Below are 22482 nucleotides of genomic sequence, written 5' to 3'. Positions count from 1 at the left end.
AGAATAAAACAGCAGCAAGATAAATTCCTCTTTATTATAATAATAAAACATGCAATAAATGGTTCTAATTGTGATTGTTTTGGGCTTGGATGTTTGTTACCACCAAATATATATATATATAGACGAAAAAATTGTGGAATTATTTTAGTATAATATTTTGGTTTATTTCTTTTCTTTGGTTTTATTTTGTAAAGCACTTTGAATCACTTTGAAAGTGCGATACTAACTAAAGTATTTTAGTTTTTTTCAACTGGGAGATGAATTACTGACAAACCACCTGTTTTCTCTCTGTGTGTATGCCCCCCCCTCCCCCCCCCCCCCCCCCCGAAGGCTCTCGGAGACACCACCTTCCCCGCCGCGCTGAGGCAGCTGCTGCCCTTGATGAAGCCGCGTGGCGGCGAGGACGCCGCGGCCTCGGGGTCGAGGTGCCAGGAGGACGGATGCGGGCCGGATGAGCTGATCCTCCTGCTGGTCTACCTGTACTCCCTGGCTGACGAGGCGCAGCCCCCCCACGGAGGAGGAGGGGGGGAGGAGGAGGAGAAGCAGCTGGAGATGCTGGAGAGGGAGCTGATTGGAGCGCTCACGCTGGTCATCACTCAGGAGGCGGAGCTTAGCCCTCTGCTCCAGAAGCTCACCGGTGAGAGACTGATGTTTGTTTCCTCTGTTGCTCTCCAGCGCTTTAATGCGAGTGTTTTCACACCTCGTCTGTCGCTACACACACACACACACACACACACACACACACACACACTTTCTCCTCCGCGGGCACAAACAGTGAGTGTGGGAAGGTGTGCGCTCTCAGGGTAAGCAGATGTTCCTGTGGTTCAACCCGTCAGTGGGTTTAAAGACTGTTGATCAGCCTCCAGGTCATCAGATCGTGTATTTTTTACACCTGTGACCGTAGACTGAGAACATAGAGACCTGTCAATCAGCGTTAGGCCCCGCCCCAAAGCTTCCCCTCTTCATGGTCTGTTTGTCTCCACATGGACCATCATTCACTAAATGAACATCATGCTGCATTGAAGAAGACTTGAAACTAGAGACTGAGACCATAAACTCATGTTTACAATGTTTACTGAGGGAATAAATCAAGAGAGAAGTAGAGTCATTTCCTCATAGACGTCTATGGGAGCAGAGGAGTCGCCCCCTGCTGGTCACTACACAGAAGTAGAGTCATTTCCTCATAGACGTCTATGGGAGCAAAGGAGTCGCCCCCTGCTGGTCACTACACAGAAGTAGAGTCATTTCCTCATAGACGTCTATGGGAGCAGAGGAGTCGCCCCCTGCTGGTCACTACACAGAAGTAGAGTCATTTCCTCATAGACGTCTATGGGAGCAGAGGAGTCGCCCCCTGCTGGTCACTACACAGAAGTAGAGTCATTTCCTCATAGACGTCTATGGGAGCAGAGGAGTCGCCCCCTGCTGGTCACTACACAGAAGTAGAGTCATTTCCTCATAGACGTCTATGGGAGCAGAGGAGTCGTCGGGTTTATAACTCGGTCAGCAGGTCTATACAATCTGACTGAATATTGAGTCGCTAAAAACTTTAGAAAAGAGGGACACCTGTAAAAAATCAGCACAAATGTTGTGATGAAATCAGCCTTGTGTCTGTGTGCGAGTGTGTGTGTCTGTGTGCGAGTGTCTACTGGTTCCTCACTGGCTGGTAGCCGTGTGGTCGAGCAGATTGAGGGCCTTCAGAAGAATGAACCGTGTACCTCCCCACCACAGCCCGCTGTACCTCCCAGAGTTATAGCGTCTTTAACCTTGAGTCTGCTCACACACACACACACACACACGCACACACACACACACACACAGGTCATATTTAGAGCTACTTTTAGTCTTGGACTTTTCCTGCAGCTCAGCACACACCCTGAAACAACACATCTGGGGTGGTGAGTGTGAGTGAAGAAGTAATAAAGATTGTTGATTGGTCTCCTTCTCTTTTACTCCCTCACTCCTCTCGTCCTGTTTCTACTTGGATAAGTGCAGCTCAGGGAGGGGGGCCGGGGGGGGCGCAGCGGTTCATGTTAAAAACCTGACTCTCTGTTATAAACACCTCTTTGGAAATGACCCCTGTAGTGTGCCAGGTGTGCCTTAGTGTGCACGTGCCCAGTCGGTGGGACTCTAACGGGAGGCCGCAAAAACACTCTGGTTGTGACATTCTGCCTCGACTAAAAGGCCTCAATGAAAACCAGACCCGGTCGCCATGGACACCATGTTTTTACACCCCCCCGAAACGCAAGAACAATATACAGGAGAGGACCTCGTCTTCATGAAAGAAATGCCGAGCGTAGTTTTATTTCACTTCCACGTTTCCTGTTGAGCAGAAACAAGAATCCATGTTTTTCTATAGGGGGGGGAGGAAGAGGAGGAAGAGGAGGAGGAGGAGGGGGGGGGGGGGGCGGCATCGTGTCGCGTTCTCCATGAGGTGCAAACCTTAATCGTCTGTCCCTCTCCGTCTCCGTCCTGCTTCTCCTCAGACCAAATGTCCCTCAGTCCTCCCTGGGGGGCGTGGCGCTCGCTCGGGTCGTGGTGTCGTGTCGGCGTGCGGCGGCGAGCATGCGACCCCCGACGCGCTGGATGCGATTTACGGGATTTCAGCGACGTTGAGGCGAAGAAGACGGGATTCCTCTCTGCCTCCGTCACACACATCACGTCTGTTATTTATCCTGTCGGTGGAGTGGGCACAGGGGGGGGGGGGGGTTGAGGAGGGTCGGACCTCCACCACGCTGCTGTTTGGGTTGGCACGGCAACGCAGTCCAGTCAGGGGACATGAAAGGGATCACACACAGCTCTGGCCACCAACTTTCCCTCTCGCTCTCGCCTGCCGACTTCTCAGACTTTTCTTTGTTTTCTTAAATTTCCCTTTTCCATTTCCCCCCCCCTCTCCGACCCCGCCTCCCCCCTCCCTGAGGCCCCGCAGCACCCGGCTGGTTGCAGGGGGGAAGCAGAGCATAAGTTTGGCTGATTAAATATATTTCCCCCTGTTGGACTGTGTTTATGAAATTAGCCCCAATTATTTTTAATTAGTGGTTGTTCCCTCATTTCCTCCTCAGTCACGCACACACACACACACACACACGCACACATGTGCATGTGTGTGTGTGCGTGTGCAAGGTGAGGGCGCCGGCCGCTGGCCTTGTTCTCTCTACTTCACTTCATCAGATAAGCTGATGACACGCAGCTCAGCCTTTAATTAGCAGAAGCTGCTCAGCGGGCCACACACACACACACACACACACACATACACACACACAGACCCTACGCTCCCCCCGTGGGGGGCCGGGTCTCCACGCTGCACCCCAGCTTCCTTCTATCTGCCCCCACCCTCGGTCTGCTCCATCATGGCTACATACAGTACGTGTGCAGTATGTGTCACTCAGAGATGACAAAATGTGTGTTATGATCCGGATGCTGTGTAGTGGTGTGTAGTAGTGTAGTAGTGGTGTATAGTACAGTGCAGTAGTGTAGTACAGTGTAGTAGTGGTGTATAGTACAGTGCAGTAGTGTAGTAGTGGTGTGTAGTAGTGTGTAGTACAGTGCAGTAGTGTAGTAGTAGTGTAGTAGTAGTGGTGTGTAGTAGTAGTGTGCAGTTGTGTGTAGTACAGTGCAGTAGTGTAGTAGTAGTGTAGTAGTAGTGGTGTGTAGTAGTAGTGTGCAGTTGTGTGTAGTACAGTGCAGTAGTGTAGTAGTAGTGTAGTAGTAGTGGTGTGTAGTAGTAGTGTGTAGTTGTGTGTAGTACAGTGCAGTAGTGTAGTAGTAGTGTAGTAGTAGTGGTGTGTAGTAGTAGTGTGTAGTTGTGTGTAGTACAGTGCAGTAGTGTAGTAGTAGTGTAGTAGTAGTGGTGTGTAGTAGTAGTGTGTAGTTGTGTGTAGTACAGTGCAGTAGTGTAGTAGTAGTGTAGTAGTAGTGGTGTGTAGTAGTAGTGTGCAGTTGTGTGTAGTACAGTGCAGTAGTGTAGTAGTAGTGGTGTGTAGTAGTAGTGTGTAGTTGTGTGTAGTACAGTGCAGTAGTGTAGTAGTAGTGTAGTAGTAGTGGTGTGTAGTAGTAGTGTGTAGTTGTGTGTAGTACAGGTAGCTTCTAGTGTCCTCTGAGTCTTTCTTTCTAACAGGAAATGCACATCTTAAAGTCTCGTGAGCTCGTTTGTCTCCGCTGGGAATCTGTCAGCGACCCCTCAGCAGAGAGAAGACACACACACACACACACACACAGACACACACACAGAGGGGCTCCAGAGGGACTCAAACTTGAGGCTGCGGCCCCCTTTGGCCTCTGCACACGCAGCGATGCAGGCGGGGGTCAGCGTGGGACCTTTTGACGGACGCTCGTCCTCTGCAGGGAATGTCCTCGTCTCCTCCAGCTGGTGCATTAATAACTTTTATTCAAACAGAACAGATGAAACTGATACATGAAATCAAACAATATCATTGAGGCATTAAATAATCAAGCCTTCATACAGTGTGAATGTGCAGGGCTTTTATTGTGAAAGGTAAGAACAGCAGGAGTTTGTGTTCTGAGCTGCTTGGTCGATGTTTCAGCTCGTAATTTTCCCGTTATGTGAATTAATAAATTAAGCGTCAGTGAGCAAACGGCCCCCAGTGAGCAAAGGGCCCCCCCCCCTCGACAACGTAGAAACTCGTTCTGATCCATAAAGACGCGACTGAACGTTTCATCTGCTGCGGAAGAACTTGTTTACGTTTGAGACTGCAGTCCTCAGTGAAAAATGTCCTGTCCTGATGTACCCGCTTTCCTCCCTAAACTCCCCCCCCCCCCCCCCCTTAACCAAAGGGACTTCCTCCAGTTTTTCCCTCCCTTTATGAGATGTTTCTGAGGCGACCACGCCCCCTCCCTCCCTCCCAAACAAACAACAACAACATGGCTCTGCGTCCCGCATACAAGTTACAAGAGGTGAAACTGCTCCTCCGTCCTGCTCCTCCGTCCTGCTCCTCCGTCCTGCTCCTCCACCCGAAGGAGCTCGGGTGGAGCAGTCCTCTGCACCAGATGGAAGCTCTCCTGGCACTCCGAGCCGGCCGGGTCATTTCCTGTCAGGAGGCCTGGTGTTAATCAAGGCCCGAGCCAACGGGAACGCCCCCCTCCCCCCTTTACTCCCCCTCCCTCTTTTTTTACTGCCCCTCATCTAGCAGAGAAATACACTTCTTTTTTCTCCCCTTCCCTCCTTTTTGTTACTTTCTGCCCTTATTGTTTTCCATCCCGTGCTCTTATTTTGGCGGGCTCCTCTCCTCAGTCTTTAATCCCGAGGAGGAACCAGCCGAGCTGTCAGTGTCCCCGAGGAGGACAGCAGATAGGGAATGGGGGGGGGGGTTGGAATGAGGAGAAAGGAGTCTGCAGTCTGGTCACAGAGTGAGATAAAGTCCTTATCTCCTGCTGGACGTCCAACTCAGAGCGACCACAACCCCCCCCCCCCCCCTCAGTGTACGGGGGAGACGAGAGGGAGGGGGGTGCAGCTTTAGGGGGATCTTTCTCCTTTTCCTTTTTTTGTGTTAAGTTATTTTAGCTAAATGATTTTACATTTTATTTAGGAGCTTGTTATAGGAAGCATGTTATAGGAAGCATGCTATAGGAAGCATGTTATAGGATGCATGTAATAGGAAGCATGTAATAGGAAGCATGCTATAGGAAGCATGTTATAGGATGCATGTAATAGGAAGCATGTAATAGGAAGCATGTTATAGGATGCATGTAATAGGAAGCATGTAATAGGAAGCATGCTATAGGAAGCATGTTATAGGATGCATGTAATAGGAAGCATGTAATAGGAAGCATGCTATAGGAAGCATGTTATAGGATGCATGTAATAGGAAGCATGTAATAGGAAGCATGCTATAGGATGCATGTAATAGGATGCATGTAATAGGAAGCATGTAATAGGAAGCATGCTATAGGAAGCATGTTATAGGATGCATGCTATAGGAAGCATGTTATAGGATGCATGTAATAGGAAGCATGTAATAGGAAACATGTAATAGGAAGCATGCTTGATCTTCGGGGACGTGGAACACTTCTGGTGTCCGTAGTTCGATGCCCTTCCTCCTCAAGTCGTGCTGATAAAACCAGCAGATAAACTCTGTAAATCCTTCTATCAATAGAAACCAGTTTCTGCATCATTCATCCTATCTGCTGTGAGTGAACACACACACACACACACACACACACACATGCCTCCTGCACTCTGTCTGTGAGCTCACTGCTATCACGTCCAGCTCTGTCTGTCTCTGAATGGAGATATTGAGCCAGCAGAGAGCATTGCTGCCCCCCCCCCCTCGTAAACAAACACTCCAGAACACACATGCACGCACACACACACACACACACACAGTTCTTCCTGAGAACCAGCTTCCCGCTCTGTGTGCGTGCAAAGAACATTCACAGTAAAGGACGTATGCTTTAAGTACCCCCCCCCCCAACCCCCACCCCCCACAAGAGATCACAGATCCTTTTTTTTAGGGACGGCTCCACACACAAACTCTCTCTCCACAATAAAAGCCCTGTGATTTGTCCGCTGGGTTGGCGGGCATCGCTCTCGTCCATGTCGGCCTCCTCTAAAGCACAGAAAGCTCCGATTAGGAGGACGTGACATCGATGATGGCCACAATATTCCTTTTAGCTGACGGGTGGAGCTGCAGCTCTTCACCCCATCAGGGCGGTGTTCCACTGATGGGTGGCTGGAGAAGCTAACGGGTGGAGTGAGAGCATCATGACATGGATCCAAGAGAAGTCAATGTCGAAGAGTCCTAAACATTCATTCTATTTCCTGACCAGCAGGGGGCGACTCCTCTGCTCCCATAGACGTCTATGAGGAAATGACTCTACTTCTCTCTTGATTTATTCCCTCAGTAAACATTGTAAACATGAGTTTATGGTCTCAGTCTCTAGTTTCAAGTCTTCTTCAATGCAGCATGATGTTCATTTAGTAGATTATAATCCACGTAGAGTCAGACCGTGGAGCAGGGGATGCTTTAGGGCGGGGCTACATGATGATTGACAGCTCTCTACCAACAACTCTACAAAATACACTAAACAAAAATATCTCATGTAGTAAAATGGAACCACAAACTGCATCTTGTTGCACATTCCTGTTGTAGAATAAACATTTGAACCTCGTTAAAGTGCTGCAGCGCGTTTTCATCTGCTCCGACTTTACCATGAAACCTTTAGAAAGAGAAGAAAAGAGAAACACTCCAGATGAATCAATCAATGTGTGTGTGTGTGTGTGTGTGTGTGCGCGCCTCAACATGTGGATCCAATCTCTGTTTCTTGTGCGTCCCCCCCCCCCCCCCCCCCCTCTTCTTCTTGTGACCGATCTCTGGTGGAAAACAAGTCATTTCAAGCTGGATTTCGCATCCACTCCCTCCCTTTCCTTCTCTCCTTCTCTCCTTCCCTCCTCTGAAGGATCCTCATCAAGCATCCTTGTCGTAGCTACGTCCAGGTGGAGGTGCATGGAGTTTACTGCTCACCCCCATGAGTTGTTTATTTGGCTTCCAGGTATCGGATGAAACTCGTCTCTCCATCAAGTGCGCGTTGTGGGGAGTCAACAAACGGTCGCACAAACACACACTCGGTAACGATCTCAGCGTTCACACACACACACACACAGACACACACACAGTTTCCCTTTGTTTAGTTTGAGCCTCTGGCGTTTGGGTTCGCAGGTCAAGCGGTGAGAGGCGGTGTGTCTGAGGTCGACCTCCTGAAGCTGCTCCCGCTTCTTGTGTTGCGTGTCCTCAGGTGAGCGGTTCAGTGTGTGTACACCGCTTTTATTGTGAAAGGTAGAGGAACAGGAAGAGGGAATCTGGTCTGCGCCGTCTGTGTCAAGGTTGAGAGGAGTGAGAGGTTTTTTTATGCAAAACGTGTCCGTGGTCATCGTGGCTCCTCCCATTTGGACAGGAAGTGAACCGCCTACTTACACCTGCATACGTCTGTAGCGACCTGTCACTCAGCGTGTAGCCCCGCCCTAAAGCATCTGCTCCGCCTTCACTCTTCTGCTGTCTGGGGTCAAATATTTGTCCCCTCCGCAGCCCCCCAGAGACCACCAACACAACCACAACCGCCCGACGTGTCACTTTCCCATCAAGCAACACGCAGACACTCAACCCCCCCACGACCCCCCCCACCCCCCCCACCCACGCTGCTGCCGCTATCAAAGCATCTGAACCTTGTCGACGTCATTATCTGTGCTGTGTCTCCTGTGGGACACGCAGACAGACACACACGATGCGTGGTGAAGATCAAAGGTTAACCGTGTCCTTTCATCGGCTGCACCACCCTGTCCTCCATCTGTCCTCCTGTCTAATGACAGCCTCTCTGTCCTCATGGTGGACAAGAACTTTTTTCTTGTTTGATATTTTCTCTGCTTTGCACTTGTTAAATAAACCGTCCTGTCCTCCTCCTGTCCTCCTGCCGTCCTGTCCTCCTCCTGTCCTCCTCCTGCCGCCCTGTCCACCTCCTGTCCTCCTGGCGTCCTGTCCCCCCTCCTTTCATCCTGTCCCCCCTCCTTTCGTCCTGTCCCCCCTCCTGCCGTCCTGTCCCCCTCCTTTCGTCCTGTCCTTCTATGTCTCCCTCCATCTCATTGTCCAGTGACGCTGAATTCTCTGCTTATTTTAACTGATTTAATGGGGACAAAGTGTTTTTGTTGTAGTTGTAAAAATCGGCCGTTAATTTGATGAACGTCCTCATAAAGTCGAGCCGTTTGGTAATTGGAGAAGAATGTGAGATTTAACATCCTGATCTTCTTCTTTCTTTTACTTCTATCGAGTGAAGCAGAAACGTGACTCCGTCCTGCTGACTGCACTGTTTTCATGTATTTATATATATATGATATAATCGTGTATATATCATAAGTTAATACATATTTATCTATATGTTTTATACATAGAACATAAAACCAATCTTACTAGAACGGGTGCATGCATTTATCTTTTGTGTGTTACAATCAACACGTTATTTTAATGAATCAGGACTCCTCACCACCAGCCTGTATATATATTTATATATTATATATTTATATAATATTTATATATTATATATACACAGCACAACTGAAGCCTCTGAGGAAGGTTTGTGACACATATTCTACTTTTTTCACTTCCACATTCTGCACTTTAATTAGTTTGAGCATCTTTTGTAGAAAGTCATATTTTGAATAGCTTTTCTCCAACTGCCTCAGAAGAGACATTACATGAATGAAGAAGAAGCCGAGGAGAGTGTGTGTGTGTGTGTGTGTGCGTGTGTGTTTTCTTTTTGTAACTGAGCCCCACCTGATGTTTAGCTTCTGTTTTTGTGGTTCTTAAATCGGAGCGATGGGTCCAGAGAGGCTCGACGTGGACACGTGCAGACCAGAGAGGAAGGGAAAGTGTGTTTTTAAGAGTCGATGCCTCACATCTGGGCCACCGCCACACATCTGGGCCACCGCCCTGCTGTACTCCCTGAGATGGAGAGGGTGGCTGCGGTTCTTCTTTTCATCTGTTTAATAAGAAAAAAAGGACTCGGGAGAACGAGAGGAAACGGGTCAGTTGTGGCAGCAGAGTGTGTGTGTGTGTGTGTGTGTGTGTGTGTGTCTTTGGTGTGCTGTTTGTGCGTCAGGGAGTAGTGTAACAGTGCCCCCCAGTGGGCACTATAAGAAGCACATTCTGTAAGTGAAGGGACAGCAGAGATGTGATTTAAGCTCTGATGTCACCTTTAAACACACTCTTCTTCCTCTTCTTCTTCCTCCTCTCCCTCCTTCTCCTCTTCTTCTTCTCTCCATTCAAAGAAAGCCAATTAACGAGGACCAGATGTTCTTGTATGTCGGTGCTCACGCTGTGTTTGCTTTGGAATCGGTTCCTGATCTCCAGGATCTTTTGAATTAATACGTAGTAATGCAACACACACAGTGGTGAGCATTAGGCAACATTCCTCAAAGTGCCCTTGAGTGTGTGTGTGTGTGTGTGTGTATTAAACACATGATTAACATAATAAAACATCTGACTTCCAGCTGATAGAAGGTCCTTCACAAGCTGCTCCCATGACACCAAAGAAATAACGGTTCATCTTTCTATTTCTATTTTAAATATATATACATACACTAATTTGTAAATAAATATATTTTTTAGAGCGTTCCCCTAAAACATGTTTTCACGTGCACGGCTGTGCACATGTGTGTATGCGCTCTCGTGCAGCGTGTAACCGGAGCCCGCCGTGCTGCACCGCAGATGTTTCTCTCCCTCGAAAAAACAAACAGTGCAGAGGACAGTTTGTCCAGGAAGGACAGAGGCCCCGTCAAAATAAGAGTCCCCCGCCCCCTGTATCGCTGCAGGATGCCTTTTACCTTTTGTGTTGGGGAGGAGTATTTTAGGGTTGGGGACTTGTTTTCAAGCTTTGGGTCGTCCATCTGCCCTGCAGGCGGGGGGCGGGGGCGTGAAGGCAACATGGTGGGAGAGCAGAGCACCTCCACCTTTGATCAATGTCCTGCGAGGGGCGGAGCCTCCTCGCGACGCAGAGAATGGCATCAAATCGTGTGTGAATCGGTCGCGGTTCAAACTGGGGGGGGGGGGGGGCGGCTTCTCAGTCGGTCCGTTGGACTCTGATTGGCCGGTGAATTTCTCCCAGAAGTCCGTGTGAGCTTCCTTTGGGCCACATGTGCTCCACGGAGCGGTAATGAAGAGTCCAGGTGCAGGTTCCTGACCCTCGGGGAGGAAGTCCTTGTTTACTCATGTTTGACCTTGTGTCCGACCTCGTTCCGGCTCTCTGACCCCCCCGGAGACAATAACGTGGCACTAAACCGCCGACTGGACTAGTTGCCACCTTGTCGATTTCAGGACCATGGATCTGGATCTAATGGACCAACACAATGAGAGTTCAGACCTCCACTTCTATAAAGTCAAGTCAAAGCTTCTTTGCAGCTGCAAAAGGATGAATAAGATTTAACCGTAAAGATATGATAAATGAACTGTAAACATTAACTTCAATATAATATACAAATAAACCATACATACATAATAAATCATTAAATAGTAAAGATATAAATAATAATGTAATATTAATAATAAATATACTAAATAAATTATAATAAAGATATAATAAATATAAACAGTAGAAAGACAGTAATTTAGGATATAATTATACTTGATTGATGAAAGACGATAACAATAAAATAAAATACACATACACATACAAATACTTATAATTATATTAAATCTTATCGGACATCAAGCCGCTTTGCCCCCGGTGGCCTGAAGGGGGCAGAGCGGCTCCACCTTGTGTCTGTGCTGCTTCCTGTGAGTTACACCGTCAGCCCGCTTTGAGGAGCCGTCATTGAGGGGGGGGGGGGGGGGGTGAAAACTGTCACACATACACACTTCACACTTTGTGTTGGTATGTGTATCGATTGAGTGCTCAAAAATATCTCCAGTCATCACACTGTTAATGACATTCTTACTGTCGCATGGATATATATATATATATATATATATATATATATATATATATATATACACACAAGCTTTTGATGCACCACATAGCAAAGTTTATGTTACTTAAAATGGTGAACTAGTTGAAATCGTTGTGCGGGGGGGGGGGGGGGCACTTTGGGTTTAGCATAGTTTGACAGAATAAAGAAAGCATCCTAACTGAAATAGTTCTCTGCAGTGGGTACAGTCAGGCGTTGGGTGAACAGATAAAGGACAGGATAAAGCATCGCAGAGGTTCCTCCACAAACTCTTCTTCCCCTCCATTAGTATTATTGCAATAAGATACTGCCGTGAAAGGGAAAGTCACTTTGGTCACATGATGTCATCATTGGTTCCCACGGTTACGCTTCTCCAACCGGCATGAGCGATGCGTCCAGAGAGATTTAAAAGATACTTTTATGGTCATTGCTACAAAATGTAGATTATCCTCCTAAGTCCCCCCCCCCCCCTCCCCCCCCCCCCCCAACCTTTGATTGCAGCCCACGTCCCCACATTCATGTCTGTTCCTACACACACACACACTCACTCACACACACACACACACACTGAGCGTATATCACAACAATCCTTTGCTCTCACTCCTCTTAGTCATTCATTACACCCTCACACACACCCTTTGACGGCTGGCGAGGCAAGAGGCCACGCCCCCCTCAGCCTCCTGCTGTGTGTGTGTGTGTCAGCATTGTTCTGCCCTTCCTAAAGAGTCTATGAAGCCAGATTACCAGGTCATGAGTTTAGTCTCAAGCGGGTCGTTGTGGGGAGAAATGCGGCTTAACGTCGGAATTTAGACTACGGCGGACTTTGAGTTGCCGTGCAAAAGCCGCTTTGCGTGTCTTTGTAGTCGTTTTGCGTCTTTTTGTAGTCGTTTTGCGTCTTTTTGTAGTCGTTTTGTAGTCGTTTTGTAGTCGCTTTGTAGCCGTTTTGCGTCTCGTTGTAGTCGTTTTGCGTGTCTTTGTAGCCGTTTTGCGTGTCTTTGTAGCCGTTTTGCGTGTCTTTGTAGCCTTTTTGCGTCTCGTTGTAGTCGTTTTGCGTGTCTTTGTAGCCGTTTTGCGTGTCTTTGTAGCCGTTTTGCGTGTCTTTGTAGCCGTTTTGCGTGTCTTTGTAGCCGTTTTGCGTCTCGTTGTAGTCGTTTTGCGTCTCGTTGTAGTCGTTTTGCGTGTCTTTGTAGCCGTTTTGCGTGTCTTTGTAGCCGTTTTGCGTGTCTTTGTAGCCTTTTTGCGTCTCGTTGTAGTCGTTTTGCGTGTCTTTGTAGTCGTTTTGCGTGTCTTTGTAGCCGTTTTGCGTCTCGTTGTAGCCGTTTTGCGTGTCTTTGTAGCCTTTTTGCGTCTCGTTGTAGTCGTTTTGCCTGTCTTTGTAGTCGTTTTGCGTATCGTTTGGCTGGTTTTGTGTCTTTGTGACCCCACCAGAGGGGCCAGGAGGTCTGTTCAGTAACCCGTCTATGATGAGAGGCAGATGGTTGGTTGTTTTTGCAGAAGGAACAAACCTTCTTCTTCTTGCGTTCTTCTGTTGATCCTCTATATTACACATCATTTGACGAGCTGTCATTGGAGAGGAATTCTAATGAATGAAAGGCTGCTGAAATCAGGTGGGAAGACAAATGCGCCGCATCACCATATATGTGCACGGCCTGCTTCGTCGGACCGACTGTACCACGCGGAAGTGACTTCCTGTTGGCCGAGAGGTGACTCGGTTGCCATGGTGACAGCGCGCATCACGCGAGGGAAGCGAGGCTCCGATGGCTCGCCACATTCTGTTCTTCTCTCAGCAGCGGAGATTTCCTCTCCAGCATCCTCATCCTGATGTGAACTCAGCGTGTGTCCATCCAGCCACTTCATTTGTCTTAATATCAACAAATCCCACCGTCAAAGAAGTGATTTTACCAAAGCCGTGCAGGACTTCATCATAGAGAGCCTCAAAACTATCACAAATACTCACCATTAGGTGACGTGTGCAAAGCACCATGGGGGAATTCTCCTTTGTATGTACCAAGGGTTTTGTACGTATTATCATCATTCATAATATCTGTGATGTCATTTCAAGCTCTCACATGCAGGTTTTAAATAGCGTCCTCTCTGATTGCATCACTTCTGTCTCCCGTTGGGCCTCCCTGGTCGGTGCCGTCCACTCACAGAACTCTCGGATCAATCGCTCACCTCCAGCCCCCACAGACCCATTTAAGAAGATCCCTCAATCACACACTTCCTGCCGGGATGGACCCTTATTAGCCTCTGCATCACGACCCCACTGCCTTCTTTCTCTGTCTCTGCCTCTCTCTGTCTGTCCATCTCTCTCTCTTTGTTGATTTGTCTCTCTCTCTCTCTCTCTGTCTTTTGTGTCGTTTCCGGCTGAAATGAGAGGTTTCGGGAAGTCGGCGTGACGTACTTAGCGTTGGCCTACTCATTGTCGGTCTCACGGGAGCTTTACACATGAACACAATGAAAGGCGCTGCAGAAGGTCGGCTGGCATTAAACAAGCGCTTGTTATTGCTGGAAGGAAAGCGAAACCGGCTCAAATTCAGACACAGGTGTTCATGCGCTGCCTCGGGTCAGCACCGAGTCCCACTGGTGAGGAGATTAGCGCTTTGCTTATCAGCATCCTCGGGGGTCCTTGGATGGTGGTGGTGGGGGTGGGGGGGGGGGGGGGGGGCTGCATTGTATGCTTTGGGAACAAGTCAAGCGGAGTCCGACAGATTGAAATGCTACGGGACGGGTTGTAGTTTTTGTGAAGATTCTCCCCTGAGGGTGTCTGGAGAGATAAGACCCACATGGGAGTCGTCACGCTCCGCCACGTCGAAAAGGAGAGTTTACCTTCAGCAGCTTCACGTTCCCAGAGACGGAAACTCAAAACAATGACGTTCCTGTCCTCCATGTGGGAAGGAGGAGGAACAGAAATAACCGAGATGAGAGAGAGTCGAGCTGTTCGGCTGATGAAGGACACAAACAAAAGGAAGCAGTCGTCCCTAAAGCATCCCCCTGCTCTTCAATCTAAATCACAGGTGTCAAACTCGCGGCCCGCGGACCAAATCCGGCACGCCGGGGCGTCCAGTGCGGCCCGTCGGATGCCTTTGCTGTGCTGAGAATCAGGAATCGTTTACATACATCGAATTTGACTTGGCGTTTGATGCCTGACGGCAGACAGTACGACAATGACAACAGACAACGTAGTGTAGGAATAAGATAAAAATAAAAATATAAAATTTAAGGAGAAATATATGCTATGGGTTAGTAAGCCAAAGCTATGGGTTAAAGTGCACCAGCCAACAGAAAGTGACAACGTGTATGTACATGTAGTGAAGAGTCCTGGAAGACACGCGATGACACGCTGCAGCCCACCCTTGTCCTTGTCCTTGGCTGTGGCTGCAGCGTACCACGCGCTGATGGACTGGACTCCATGATGGCCTCCAAGTGCACCATCATCGTCTTTGGCAGGTTGAATTTCTTCAGCTGCCTCAGGAAGAACATCCTCTGCTGAGCACCCTGAAGGTGCCAATCGACCCACCAATATCTCCGCGATCCACCGACCTCCGTCCCCTGTCACCCCCCCCCCCCCTCCCTCCTCCAACGGGCCTCCATCTCCCCATTTATCTGGGGCTCTATCATATGTGGCGGTTCATTTCACTGCAGGTCTTTGCTCTTTAGAAACAGGGGAACATCAGCTTCTCATTAGACGGAATGCGTTTTCTGCTGGAATAAAGGAGCTCTTGTCCTCCCTAATCGGTCCTCAGCTGGGAAAAGCACTCGCAACCAAAGACGTTAAATCCTTTTCTATTTCAATTTTTTCCGTAGACTGTTTATGATTTTATGTTTTCCTCTACAACGTCATGCTCAGTGCGAGCTTGTGTGTGTGTGTTTGTGTCGTCAGGTTGTGCGAACCCCGAGGAGCTGACCACGGAGCGAGCCCACTCCGCCGTGGGGGAGATGTTTGAGACCCTGCGAGGTTTGAGCCACACCAGAGAGCACCTGAAGCAGCTTCGCTCCGTCTACACGGCCAGCGACGGGGTTCACCAGGTCAGAGACACACACACAATGTCAACGTCAACACACACACACACACACACACACAATAATGTCAGTGCTTACCAAGCAGCAAACTGAGATGTGTTAAAGCTGCGTTCTCTGCAATGAGCACCAGGGGGCGACTTCTCTGGTCCCTATGAGAAAACCATAAGGCGGGGCTACACGTTGATTGACAGGTCTCTACGTCCTCCTCGGCCCAAATATGGTCATTTACCTTATTGGTTGCAAAAACGAAACATGGCGCCGGAAAAAATCTACAAAATCGAGACTTCAAAATATCGGGTCGTATTGTCTACATTTCTCACATGCTTACACAACGGTGTTCTATTTGGCAGCTATTTTTGATTTAGTCCGAGTCTTCACATCGCCATGTTCCTGTGATTTGACGCTTTAAGAATATATTCGTCTCGTTTTGTTAAGGAAAGTTAGAATAGATTTAGTCATAGTTTTTATATTTAGCTCGTCACAGGAAGACGGCCGTTGATGAACATTTTCCTCGACCAAGTTTACACTGTTAGACGCACAAATATTAAGACGCTAGCAGATGTTGTTGCTAGCGCCTAGATTAGCGCTCCGCTAGCCTCGTCGCCCCATTCCAGCTGAGAGAAGGAGATTTGGTGCTGGTTGCTCCTCACACCCTTTGTGGCTCTGCTGCCTGCGTCACGCGGATCCTTCAGCGCGTGACTCTGCTGCTTTTATCTTTCCACAGAATCACAGGTCAGGAACATTAAGGTCGGTTGAGGACAAGGCGTGTTTTGTTCTTTAAATATCGTTGTTGTTTTTATAGGTGGACATAAAAGAAGAAGAAGGGATCAGACGTGTAGTTCTCTCTCTACGTCACATTAATGGAGGCTTTAATTTTCCCAGTTCTTACTTGAGCTAATTATTACATCACAAAGCTCTGGTTTCAGCCTCCAAATGAAACTAAACGTTAGAGATATAATGAGAACATTTGGTTCATTTTCATCCATTTTCCAATATATTACTCACATGTTGCATTATGTATTGACCCCAAATAGAAAAGCTTAAAGGAACATTAAACTAAATATGTTTAAATGTGTCGTGGGGGTTTTGTGCAGAGGTTTGGGTGATGAGATGCAAACCCTCATGAGGAAAACATTAAACTTTTGTCTGCAGCCTCATGAGGGAAAGAGGCAAAGACAGGAGAGTGTTTCTCCTGCAGTGAATCATCAGAAGGGCGTGGCCCATTTATTATTATCTTAAAAACAAGGCAGCAAATTAAAAGGCCCGAAGAAAAATAACTCGAGGTTTAATAAGTTTTCAAAGTGTAAATGAGAGAAAATGTAAAACAGCATCATTATATTACTACAAAATGTACAATGATCCAACTGTATTCATGTGATATTTAAGACGTTTCTTTGTATTGAAGACAACAAACTTCTTCTGTACCATTATATCTCTAAAATATTGACCTCATTGATCAGTTATTTCTTCTTTTCTTGGTACTTTTGCTCATTTCCTCCAAACGTCAATGGTACCAACTGTACAGTGTGTGTGTACGTGTGTGTGTGTGTGTACAGTGTGTGTGTGTGTGTGTGTGTGGTTCCTGCCCCGTCATGAAGATGATTTCATATTGATGGAGATCAGCTGGACGTCTGACCGATCACCAGCTGATCTCCACGAAACTCCAGAAACTCATCAGCCTCTCTCAGCTGGACCTGATCCATCGAATGTAAACTCCCCCTACTCAGGGGGGGAGAGACTGGTTCACATAGAGGATCAGGTCTACACTGAGCCTGGTTCACATAGAGGATCAGGTCTACACTGAGCCTGGTTCACATAGAGGATCAGGTCTACACTGAGACTGGTTCACATAGAGGATCAGGTCTACACTGAGCCTGGTTCACATAGAGGATCAGGACTACACTGAGCCTGGTTCACATAGAGGATCAGGTCTACACTGAGCCTGGTTCACATAGAGGATCAGGACTACACTGAGCCTGGTTCACATAGAGGATCAGGACTACACTGAGACTGGTTCACATAGAGGATCAGGACTACACTGAGACTGGTTCACATAGAGGATCAGGACTACACTGAGACTGGTTCACATAGAGGATCAGGACTACACTGAGACTGGTTCACATAGAGGATCAGGTCTACACTGAGCCTGGTTCACATAGAGGATCAGGACTGCACTGAGCCTGGTTCACATAGAGGATCAGGACTGCACTGAGCCTGGTTCACATAGAGGATCAGGTCTACACTGAGCCTGGTTCACATAGAGGATCAGGACTACACTGAGCCTGGTTCACATAGAGGATCAGGACTACACTGAGCCTGGTTCACATAGAGGATCAGGTCTACACTGAGCCTGGTTCACATAGAGGATCAGGTCTACACTGAGACTAGTTCACATAGAGGATCAGGTCTACACTGAGCCTGGTTCACATAGAGGATCAGGACTACACTGAGCCTGGTTCACATAGAGGATCAGGTCTACACTGAGCCTGGTTCACATAGAGGATCAGGTCTACACTGAGACTAGTTCACATAGAGGATCAGGTCTACACTGAGCCTGGTTCACATAGAGGATCAGGACTACACTGAGCCTGGTTCACATAGAGGATCAGGTCTACACTGAGCCTGGTTCACATAGAGGATCAGGTCTACACTGAGACTAGTTCACATAGAGGATCAGGTCTACACTGAGCCTGGTTCACATAGAGGATCAGGACTACACTGAGCCTGGTTCACATAGAGGATCAGGTCTACACTGAGCCTGGTTCACATAGAGGATCAGGTCTACACTGAGACTAGTTCACATAGAGGATCAGGTCTACACTGAGCCTGGTTCACATAGAGGATCAGGACTACACTGAGCCTGGTTCACATAGAGGATCAGGACTACACTGAGACTGGTTCACATAGAGGATCAGGACTACACTGAGACTGGTTCACATAGAGGATCAGGTCTACACTGAGACTAGTTCACATAGAGGATCAGGTCTACACTGAGCCTGGTTCACATAGAGGATCAGGACTACACTGAGCCTGGTTCACATAGAGGATCAGGACTACACTGAGACTGGTTCACATAGAGGATCAGGACTACACTGAGACTGGTTCACATAGAGGATCAGGACTACACTGAGACTGGTTCACATAGAGGATCAGGACTACACTGAGACTGGTTCACATAGAGGATCAGGTCTACACTGAGCCTGGTTCACATAGAGGATCAGGACTGCACTGAGCCTGGTTCACATAGAGGATCAGGACTGCACTGAGCCTGGTTCACATAGAGGATCAGGTCTACACTGAGCCTGGTTCACATAGAGGATCAGGACTACACTGAGCCTGGTTCACATAGAGGATCAGGACTACACTGAGACTGGTTCACATAGAGGATCAGGACTACACTGAGACTGGTTCACATAGAGGATCAGGACTACACTGAGACTGGTTCACATAGAGGATCAGGACTACACTGAGACTGGTTCACATAGAGGATCAGGTCTACACTGAGCCTGGTTCACATAGAGGATCAGGACTACACTGAGACTGGTTCACATAGAGGATCAGGTCTACACTGAGCCTGGTTCACATAGAGGATCAGGACTACACTGAGACTGGTTCACATAGAGGATCAGGACTGCACTGAGCCTGGTTCACATAGAGGATCAGGACTGCACTGAGCCTGGTTCACATAGAGGATCAGGTCTACACTGAGCCTGGTTCACATAGAGGATCAGGACTGCACTGAGCCTGGTTCACATAGAGGATCAGGTCTACACTGAGCCTGGTTCACATAGAGGATCAGGACTGCACTGAGCCTGGTTCACATAGAGGATCAGGTCTACACTGAGCCTGGTTCACATAGAGGATCAGGTTCATGACTTTATAATAATTTTATAATTATAATTCTCAACATGATTTCCTGAAGACATTCCAGTCTGTTCTGTTCCTGCTTGGTCTGTTGTTTTGGAACATCTATCTCTACACTGTGTGTGTGTGTGTGTGTGTGTGTGTGTGTGTGTGTGTGTGTGTGTGTGTGTGTGTGTGTGTGTGTGTGCACTCTGGCATTATCATATGACTAATTTTAATATTGTTTTCATCAGATTGATGATTGCTGTTACCTTTTTTGGGGATAGCAGAGTAAAAATGTTGTGTTTGTGTGAGCGTGGGCTGTGTGTGTGTGTGTGTGTGTGTGTGTGTGTGTGTGTGTGTTATTCATGCGGAGGTGAATCATGGATTTGTTTACTCCCCTCTCAGCTGACCTGTGCATCAGAGCCTCGTGGGTAGAATATCCGTTGGTATCATGTTGTTTTTGGAGGCTCTCGGCCGGCAGATGTTCTGATGTGCTCCTCTGCTACCGGAGGACACGTGTGTGTGTGTTCTGTCCAGATGTTCCCTCCGTGAGGAAAGTTCTGTTCCACTGGCTGGCGGCCGACACGTGTCACCTGACCTTTGTACTGGACGCTAGATGTTTGTTTCTTTCTATTTTAAGACTAATCACAGAGCTCCGTGAAGCTGCCAAGTTTGATCCTGGCCGCGTTTGTTCTCCCAGACGGCAGACTTCCCCCCGTTGGGGGGGGGGGGGGGGGGAGTGCCATGAATTCTTGCTCTAGCTGAGCGGATGAATGGTTGTCTGTGTGTGTCGGGGGGGTGGGGGGGGGGGGGGGGGGGGGGTCACCTTAAGGAGTCTCTCATCCTCTGCAGGACACGCTGACATCACATCAGAGCCCCTTTAACTCCTCCCCCTTTCCTGTCGTCACAAAGATTCAAATATATATATTGTAAATATGTATTTGTATATAATATATTGTATATATTTATATAATATATTGTATATATGTTTATAATATTTGCGTCGAGCTAAATGCTAACATCACCTCCATGTTTAGGGTTTAAAGATTCAGCATCTTCTGCCCTGTTGTTAATGGGGGGGGTTTCTTTCTGACGAACCAGCAGGTGTTGATTATTAATTTAATGAAAGCCTCTATTTGCCCCCCCCCCCGAATTAAAGCTCTTATTCTGAAAAGACTCGTGAGTCAGCCACATGTTTTATAACACCCACATCCTGATAGAAGCACCTCTTATGTTCACATCTCATTTACTGTATGACATCAGACTTCTATGTAATAACAAAGCAGCATGCTGAGGGGGGGGGCATTTATGTTAACGTGTTTTTTGGTCGCAGGCCTCCTACCGTCCCTTCCTGCGGCAGCTCCTGGAGGAGGTGTTCCACCCCGACAGACCCGAGTGTCCCGACATAGAGCACACGTCCGGGGGCCTCACCGACCTGCTGAAGACCGGCTTCAGCATGTTCATGAAGGTCAGGCCCGCACACTCAGCAGGGGTCAAAGGTCGAATCCTCCGGCCCCACAGAGTTCTACTGTCTTTCTGTTTTTTTTACACCGTCTCATTTTCATTTTATCTCCAGAAGCTTCACGGGAACCTTGTTTATTTTTTATTTGGCAGGAATTAAACTTCTTTCTCATACTTATTCCCATCCTTTTATTTTGAAAGCATCAGAGGAAGGACCAGGGGACATTAATGTTATTGTGGGCATTGTGGGTAATTTAACCACAGACTGTGTACACTTTGTACCACTGAACATGAATATCCATTTATGTTGATTTGATGACAATGAAGTGAGGGGGGGGGTGTTTTCAGTTTGAGACGTGATGTCTTATGTGATGAAACATGAATGTGGAAAAAATAAAGCCCCCCCCCCACCTTAGGGCACATGGTTCACACTCCATGGATGCATCACACAGTGTGTGTCTCTGTCGCACATTTCCCTTTTGTGGCCTCAACACATGTTGAATCATCCCTCGACATGCTTCACCTCCTCCCGCTTCACGTGTTCAGCCCCCCCCCCCCCCCCCCCCCCCAACACACACACACACCCGCTCACACATGCCGGCTGGCGCTCTGAAGCAGCAGCAGACTCCTCCATGTGGAGGACCCATGAGCACACGTGTGACCTTGAGGAGGAGGCTCTTGGAGTCATGATGAGACGCAGCATCACATGTGTGCAGCTGAGCATCGACACACGCGTGTTCCCTTCAGAGCGTGTTCATCGCACAGTACCAAAAGTTACCATTAGATAAACAACTCTTCTGCATATTTAAACATTACATTTAATAAAATCAATGCTCCTCTTAAAGTGGAACCTGACTTTGTCCAATGTTCACTTTAGTCTTCTGCAAATGGAGATAATATTCATTAGTATAATGTCTCATTTACATACTTAAACGTACGATTGTGGTAGGTAGTGTTTCATGATTTTGTGTCTCCCGTTTTTAACAAACTGACCAATCACAGCGTCTCGTCTGCAGGTGAGTCGTCCGCATCCCGGCGACAACCCTCTGCTGCTCCTCTTCCTGGTGGGCGGAGTCACGCCTTCAGAGCTCCGCCTCATCAGGGACACCGCCTCCACCCACAAACCGGGGACTCAGGTGAGTCGATGACCAACAGGTGCCTTCTTGAGCCGTTCTCTTTCACAATAAAACCCCGTAGACCTCATCGCGTATTTAACTGCATTTTTTATTCAATCTTTGATTACGAATCACACACTTGAAAATGAATAAACCTTTATATTAACCAATAAAGATGCAAATGTGTAGACGAGCATTGGAGGTCTGTGTTTGTCTCACACAATAATGTCTCATAATGACTCAGTAACCACGTAGTCAGCGATGATGGGGAGAACCTCCTGAGAGCTGACCTACATACGAGATGAACCCAGAGAGATGTGGCCGCCCGTTAAGTGGCACTAACATTACACAGACGTGTGTGTGTGTGTGTGTGTGTGTGTGTGTGTGTGTGTGTGTGTGTGTGCGCGCGGAGGAAAGCGAGATGTGGTCTTAATAAAAGGCTTCTGAGAAAGGAGGCGAGGATCAAAGCCGTCCGTCTGTAATCAGGAGAAACCGAATAAAGAGGAGCTTTAACAACGCTCACCTGAGCACGTACGCAGGTGTGTGTGTCTGTCTGTGAGAGAGAGTGACGCTGAAGTAACTGAAAGGTCC

General features: G+C 47.9%; 1 protein-coding gene across 1 annotated transcript in view; it reads left to right on the top strand.

Annotated features, from left to right (window-relative positions):
- The first annotated feature begins 334 nt into the window (after positions 1-334).
- The window catches only part of LOC134116192 (sec1 family domain-containing protein 2-like), a 23213-nt gene continuing 1065 nt past the window's right edge, over positions 335-22482 (top strand). Inside the window, exons 1-4 of the mRNA XM_062560512.1 lie at positions 335-637; positions 15330-15475; positions 20649-20783; positions 21793-21912. Coding sequence (XP_062416496.1) covers positions 382-637; positions 15330-15475; positions 20649-20783; positions 21793-21912 — 657 coding nt within the window. The 5' untranslated portion in view covers positions 335-381. The remainder of the gene's footprint in view (positions 638-15329; positions 15476-20648; positions 20784-21792; positions 21913-22482) is intronic.

The sequence above is a fragment of the Pungitius pungitius genome, unplaced genomic scaffold (genome assembly GCF_949316345.1).
Source record: "Pungitius pungitius unplaced genomic scaffold, fPunPun2.1 scaffold_88, whole genome shotgun sequence".
Classification (NCBI taxonomy): Eukaryota; Metazoa; Chordata; class Actinopteri; order Perciformes; family Gasterosteidae; genus Pungitius; species Pungitius pungitius.
The sequence above is the reverse complement of the archived record's forward strand: the minus strand, read 5'-3'. Positions and strand labels throughout refer to the sequence as shown.